Source organism: Bombus bifarius, unplaced genomic scaffold (genome assembly GCF_011952205.1).
Source record: "Bombus bifarius isolate JDL3187 unplaced genomic scaffold, Bbif_JDL3187 scf7180000009104_frag, whole genome shotgun sequence".
Taxonomy (NCBI): Eukaryota; Metazoa; Arthropoda; class Insecta; order Hymenoptera; family Apidae; genus Bombus; species Bombus bifarius.
The window spans coordinates 23,170-30,870 of record NW_022884899.1 but is presented as its reverse complement, the minus strand read 5'-3'; the positions used below and the strand labels follow the sequence as shown (position 1 = coordinate 30,870).

Here is a 7,701-nt window from a genome sequence, read left to right as displayed (position 1 = left end):
GCTACGGGACAGAAACCGTTGGAATGTTTACTGCCACGTGCCGCTACAAATCTTTCTTTTAAGGAGAGCTATAGGATTACTCAATGCCTTTGTTAGATGGAGAGTTCGTCCCGTTGACCGCGGCCACGTTCGGCGACTAATTGTCGCCTTGAGCCCAAGCTCATTGTCACAAGTCTCAAACAAATACAATTGGTTAGAATGACGGCAAATCGTTTAGTTACAACTGTAAATTTTAATTACAATGTTTTTATGGATTTTCCCGAGGTTTCAGAGGGAAGGCACCGGTGTCCTCTTATCTCCGACATATATAAATTATATTTAAGAAGTTTAGGATAGTTTAAAGATGAAATAAATTGCTTTTTAAGTTTAATCTCTTACTTTCGACGAAATCAAGTTTCTCTGGAATTTGGTGGAGTTTAAGATTTGATATCGGTGTCGTTGGAGTTATGTGACACTTTAAGGTGGAATAAATCTAGCGAGGAGTTTAAGGTGCGGCAAAGGAGCGTGGAATGTTGCAATAGAAATTTATTGCAGTGTTAGTGCATTGGTAGATTGATCAAATTTACGTGTAGCGTGGGTAACCAATGGTAAATATTTTGCAATGTGTATAATTTCTCAGTAATCTGAAGCTTATAAAATCTATTGACAACTAATGGAAATTGTTGATTTAACAGATCAATTTTAAATTCCTCGTTAATCTAAATTTTGTTAATCCTATTTACAGCTAAACCTTACGACGAAAAATTAACGAAGTGGAATAAAAATGGCATTGTGATTCTTCTCGTCGTGTATTGGTGTCACATCAAATTTAAGAGACAGTTTTACTTGCGGATGTTGCATGTTACGTTGGTGAGGTCGACGAAAGCGTAAAATAGGAACTCGTCCGAAATACACTAACGCGGAAGGTTAAATTTAACGCAAAAGGCTGAGAAATTAGTTTAGAACTCGAAATTTCATTGGTACGACGCTCTTGAAACGCATTCAAAGAGGTCGGCGACCTCGAAAGGGGATGAACGCAACTGTTTCGTGGGAATTTCTTATTGTGGCTTATTTGGATGAAGCTGCTTTAAAATCAGCGCTGGATTCGTCTGTATTTTGCCCGGAAATCATAAAATGTTTAGGCCAGGCGACTCCATGTACAGAAAATGTTATGTCCACTTTTTACGTCCGTAGAATTCAACTCTTTACTACTATGCACTTCTTCTCCAAAAAAATATCGCGTTTCAATATTAAAAAAAGTTTCAATAATATACTATCCATTAGAAGAATGATAACATGATAACCTTACAAATTATTAGTATTAACAAATTCTTATTGTCGTATAGAAATGCCAACTATTGCTTCGGTAAAACAAGCAAAGGAATTTTACAGGTAAATTTTACAAATTACAAGTCATCTTATAACGCAAAATACGACGTGTAAAATTGTCTCAATTTATTAATAGTATTAATAAATTATTATGATAAAAGATGCAGGAATCTTAGCCTCATGAGAAATTAGAGATGAAAATGAGTGGGAAAAGATTAATCACTGGTCCTCCTAAAAAGATGCAGTCCCATGGATAGATGGTTGTGCGAGTATTAAAGCAGCGCAAAACCGTTCCCCGAATTCTCATCCCGGACGTCGTACGACCAAAGACAAAAACAACTCACTCGAGGGCATTGCGGAGAGACATTCATCGAGGACACAATAGTATTATTCCAGGAAGTGCTAGTTCTTCCTAGATTCCGGTTACAATGTTCTTAACGCGTGGAAATTAGTCTTGACCAGGAAACATCTATAACGGCATGTATTTTCTGCCGTGATTGTAAATCTGTTTGGAACATGCGGTTTGTCCGTTAATCTAGGCGCTGTTGTTCAATTGAGTCAATATTATTTGTTGGTAGATTAGTGTGTGCAAGAGCGCTCTATCCATTATTGACCAATTCGAGCACGTATTGGTAAATTTCACACCGGCAATTACGGTGAAATCGTTCGTGGTCGCTGGAAATTAGCAGTATCGTTTGCGGTCGTGAGCTGATTGACACTGCGTGAGCGGGGAATTATGTGAAGCAGCTTTGCTTTGTCGTTTCATGCATTTAATAGGTTTACGGCGGTGGACAGAGTTTGTAAAAAATGAAGACAAGGTAGAAAAAGATTATTTTTCATTTTTTACTATTAGATTATTTTCAAAGTGATCTTTTCAGTGAAATATGATTGACAAAAAATAAGATCTATAATTGAATCATTATAGAAAATAGAATAATATTGATAATAAAGAAATAAAAATCAATTATAGAATAACATATAATAATAATAATAATAATAATAATAATAATAACAATAATGTGGATAGACTTTATGTTTACTTTTATATGTATAATGATACTGTTTGATCCTTGAATTAAAGTTAAGATTAACGTTGCGATTATGATTATCCTTTGTCTGACTAAATATATTTGAAGTATCAATTACAGTAGAATTTTTGAAAGATTCTTGGCTGTTAAACAAAAAACTGGTTCCTTTATATTTCGCTCAATTATCATAGAATCGTGAAACTGACTTTCACTTCAAATTTTGTCTGTTTCAGGAGTAACAAGTACCTGCAAAAATCATCCATCAGCCGGATATGTGCTGTCGGAGGGTTTTTCATTAGCATTCCCGTCTTTCTAACTGGTAAGAACCAATTCCTTCAATTCTGTCAACTTTAACCTTTTGAAAGATACTAGTACATAAGTTATACGTTTAATTTTTCTTGAATTCAGGCATGAATCTAAAAGATACTGTGAACTATCTCTGAGTGTATGAAATCAGTTTAGAAATCCAATGGAAATAAAGTTAATTTTAACGCCGAATAGTCATTATTTTTCTTAGAAAAATAAAAATGATCGTCTTTTAGGGAAGTTTTAACAGATTAATTTATAAAGAGCTGAAACAGAATATTCATGTCATGCATGAATACGGCTGGTGGATGGATCGAGATCTAATCTAAAGTTTACGTTGTGTCATGCTAGTTTACACAGCTATCATTCGCTCGATCGAACGTTAAGCTGTTGAACTCGATTCAAGACGGACATTTTGACTCTGTTCAGAAGAAAACTGTGTTTTAATAAATTTGACGGAATAGAAATTATGATAGACTACAATGTTTTTTTAATTATATCATAAAATTTATTTATTTTTTTTTAATGTCATGTTAGAAACTTCAAATACTGTCCAAAACTTCGAACGTAATCGTTTTAGAAATTTGTAAATTACTTAACGACCAAAAATATTGAATTCTCTATTGTCTGAAGATAGATTCTCTATAATTTAAGTAATTTATTCGTCGAGAATTGATATATAAAGACTTAAATAATAAATTAATTGAAAAATAATTTGCGACTAGTATTGAAAATTTCAATGAAAAGCATATGTATATAGTTTACGCTTCGAGAATTATATGTATTGAGAATATGTATTTGCGCTGATTCTTTGTCCCGCTTGTTATGGCAAACGTGTTATAATGATCCTCTAACAATGCTTTCAGGTATGATATTGTATACATTCATCCAGTTTCATTCGACGCCGGCAATCGTTGCGTCGGTTTTCATAGGCCTTGGCATCGTGTTTTGTGGATACGCAATGGTCCATAACGTCTTTGTGTGGCAGAGGGTAAGAACATATCGCTATTAAAAAAGAAAACGAACACGTTCAAACACGTCTAAATCATCTTTTATGTGTATTTTACCCGGAAATCATTTTATCGTGAAATTTTGTTTTTCAGAGTTACCATAATTTATCTGGTAGAGTTCATAAAAATTTTTCTGAAATCAATTGCAAGCTTTTAGGAAACCAGAATTTTTCACATTTTTAAGAAGCGTTATAATTATATTGCGGATCTTTATACGTTCGTGCGAAATTGAAAAGTACGCAAATGGCGCAAAATGCACAAAATGCGCTAAAATATACGTATATAAGAAAACAAATCTCGATTAAAATTTTATTTCTTTGATTATGTTCGTAAAACTACAAACTTGTATAAAAATACGCATTCTAGTTATAAGTGTTAAAACATTCGATCTAGTCCTTATCACATTCATGAAAACCTCCATTTAACCATTCGTTGTATCAACAAACATTCATATGCAAAACTTACCACCTACCACATCCTCCGCGTATTAATATAATCCCCTTTTATAAATTATACACTTTAGAATGGACTGGTTGGGTCAGAGTCATATAAGCTTACAAGTTCTCGAGGAGTTCTACCGAAGTTACATTTACGTTTGCATAATTTCACCGAAAAAGATACTCTGTAGAATGACAGGTTCGTTTGTTTATGTGATCCGCGATCGCAACTATTTCAAGGGGATTTTATAAATAACCATACACACGATATTCAGTGTATTTTCGTATTCTCGTTTATTTTTGGGAGATTTGTAAAACTGTTGAACAAAATAATTGAGTAACGATTATATTTGCTGAGAAAAAGTCTTTTTCTCTGTACCCCTCCTTCTACTTCAAGCATGTAGTATTGACAATAAGATTGACAATGGCTGAAAGTAATCCAAAAGAGTTTTCACCATGGTTATCGGTAACGAAAAAGATTTGAATCATCTTTAATACTTATTCCTAACTAGAATCATTTCAACTAAAATGTAAATTCTTATATTATAACTTTTTTAATTTGTTATGGCCCCTGACTACAACCTAACCTATCATTCTTATTTCGTAGGAGAAGACGAATGCCGTGAAGGCGTTAGCGCGCGAACAGTGCGAAGCGGCGGTACAGCTGCAGCGTCAGCAGCAGCTGCAACAGCACCAGAACCAGCCCCAGCTACAACAGCAACAACAACTACGTGGCCCGTTAACCATCCACCATGCTGGCTGCCCAACGAAAGTCGGGCCCGTGACGAACCAACTAAATACCAGCCACGCAATGCACGGCCGAGCTGCACAGTACCAACACTATCATCAGCATCATCATCATCGACACGTGTCAATGTCCCCACCGCCCTTGTTGCTCTCATCGCCAGCTCCGATCGCGGCGACGCACAATCATCAGAACGTGAGCGGACACAGAAACGTGGTTACGCCACCGGATACATCAGCAGATAGATCGCCACCGAGTCCTGGAAATAAGCTAAATAGATCGCAGCATTTGCCACGCGAAGCAACCGGCAGCGTCAGTCCTGGTCTTCCGGCTGCCACATTGGATCTAAGTAGCGCAGCAACCACCAATAGTCCGCATGAATTGTCCACGTTAGTTTAGAAATTTGGTCCGAACATTATATCTTCACATAGGATTGGAGATTAATAATTGATAGTTAATTTACACATCGATCTTTTTATTTGTAAATTGGGTCGTGGTTTAGAGTTGGTTTGTAAAAATTCGGTCCTAATTGTTAAATGATGAATATTGATTAAGAATAATAGGCATTGATGTACCAATCTTTTTTTAACTTATATACTTGAGCACACGCATTGGAGATTTCACTTTTATTCAGTGAAACAGCAACTTCATTACTCGCTTATTCAATACGGCAATTGCATATATTTCATGGACATTTTAACAATGTTTTGAATAATTTCTAACGGTACAATTGTGATGAAGTGAAAAAAATCGTGATAAGAAACAGAGAGAAAAGTTGCTCGTTAATATTGACCAGAAATAAAGTAATTTCTAAAGAATATCCCGAAGACGTCGTAGATATTACGAAAGGAATGATTAATTTATACCCGCCTGTATCTTGCCATTACCATACTATTATTATTATTATTAATATTGTTAGTAGTACTTGATTACATTATTATTAATATTAATATTATTGCCTTATTATTATTAATGTTATGGAACCTCTAGTCCTAGGTTACTTTCGCTGCCACGAAAGGATAAGATTTTCGAATTTTTGACTATTACGTGTAATTCAAGTTTTCCTGTTGCGCATGCGCAGTAGAAAGAAAGTTAGCGGAACTCAAATCTCGAACTATAGAGAGTTGAAAAGTAGTAAAAGTAAAAAAGCACGAATAACATTTGTATTTGTGCTGGATTAAGTTTGATAATTGAAAATTGAGTTTGATGATAACATTTTTTTCGTATTCGCTTTGGTAAATATTAGTTTTATTTAAAATTGAACAAAGCATTTTATGTTTTTCAAATACGGTACATAATCGTAATATCGAATTTTGTAAACTGATAGTAAGAAACTCTATAATTCGAGACTGGAACTTTGATCAAGTTCACATTGAACGTGAACTGACTTAATTTTGTTATTTAAGCGTGTATACTATACGTGTTTGTTCCTTCTTCTCTTGTGCGCAGGCTATAGCTTAATTACTTCCAATAAACGCAGTTATATCGAATCAATGACCGATACAAATTTAGATATTAGGATTATTTAAACAAGAGATTAAAAACTAAAAAGTATTGTTTTTATACTGCATATGTACATATGCAATATGAACGACAGTTTGTGTAATAATATGTACCACTCTTCTTAGTTTACTTTTGTATATTTTGCGACATTTGATACTAATTTTATGAGGAATGTACTTACACTTTATCTTTGTAATTAAATGTGAAATGAAAGAAAAGAAATGACATGAGAAAAGGAAATTCGATGTATGAGTATATACGAATTGACGGAATTAAAATTTAACGCTGTATTTAAATAGAAGACGTGAAATATCTTGTCATCTTAAAATAACTTCCTAATAATCATTCCTATTCTTTTACATAAAAACATTTTTCGACTGTAACTTAAGAAAAATGTCTGCTAACGTGAAACGTGCCAGAAAAAATTAACAACTTCCATTAAATTGGCAAATTTCTCATTAATATCGTAAAACTCGCGTTTACAAAGATCAGATCAGTGTACATAATATACAAAACAAATGCAGAATATATAAATATAGCACATACGTTCTGAATTATATTCGAATTGGGCAGGGTAACCAAGTGAAAATATGTAAATTTCACGATGTGTAATGTACACTTTATCGAACTTGTAAATAGTGTAGAAATAGAATATTTTACACGTAACAAAATATACAAACGACAATACACAAGTTAAATTATTTGTTAGATCCATGTATAACAAGCATAGTACAAAAGTGTTTTAGCTTTATGTACTGGTAATTATGAGAAATACCAACTTAATAGATGTATTTGGTATGTACCTAGTTAAGAAAACAAATTATTCTGAACAGATAAAGCGTTTAGTAGCTTGTGAAGTATGAATTTTCGAAAACGTAAGTATTTTATATCTAAGTAGTTAAGAAACGCGAGCAAGGGAAATCAAACAAAGGAACAAAGTTTTTTTGTTTAAAAATATTTAATTTGTTGTTCTATTATCCGAGGTTAGAAGCGATAATGTACAAAATCTGAATAAATAAGATTCCTCAATATTATTGAATTTTAATTCTAGGGTAAAGTAATATATCCGCATATTTTATTTATATACAATATGTATAAATAATGATGTGATTTGACTAATTTTGTTGAAAGAATATTTGTACTTTTTACGTAAAACTTCAGTCTTTTACAAACTTTCTTGTAATTAATAAACCAGTAAACACAATATTAATAAAATCTATTAAAATTATAAACAAACTCATAAGTTTTAATTTTAGTCCTTAAAGGTTGAAATATTTTGCCCCAATGTCGAGACACTTGTTTTAATCCAAAACATTACTATACTGAATCGATAATGTTGCATGTGCCACGAAAATGATGATAGT

General features: G+C 33.2%; 1 protein-coding gene across 2 annotated transcripts; it reads left to right on the top strand.

Annotated features, from left to right (window-relative positions):
* Window positions 1-849: 849 nt before the first annotated feature.
* LOC117213456 (dual specificity tyrosine-phosphorylation-regulated kinase 1A-like) lies at window positions 850-7,368 on the top strand. Of its 2 annotated transcripts, XM_033458801.1 has the most exons (5): window positions 850-1,371; window positions 1,470-2,126; window positions 2,570-2,655; window positions 3,509-3,633; window positions 4,697-7,368. In XM_033458801.1, the coding sequence occupies exons 2-5, from the start codon at window positions 2,116-2,118 to the stop codon at window positions 5,231-5,233; spliced, it is 759 nt and encodes a 252-aa protein (XP_033314692.1). In that variant the 5' UTR covers window positions 850-1,371; window positions 1,470-2,115; the 3' UTR covers window positions 5,234-7,368. The 2 variants fall into 2 exon arrangements, with proteins under 2 accessions (XP_033314692.1, XP_033314691.1); XM_033458800.1 differs by having other exon boundaries at window positions 1,371-2,126.
* The last annotated feature ends 333 nt before the right edge of the window (window positions 7,369-7,701 follow it).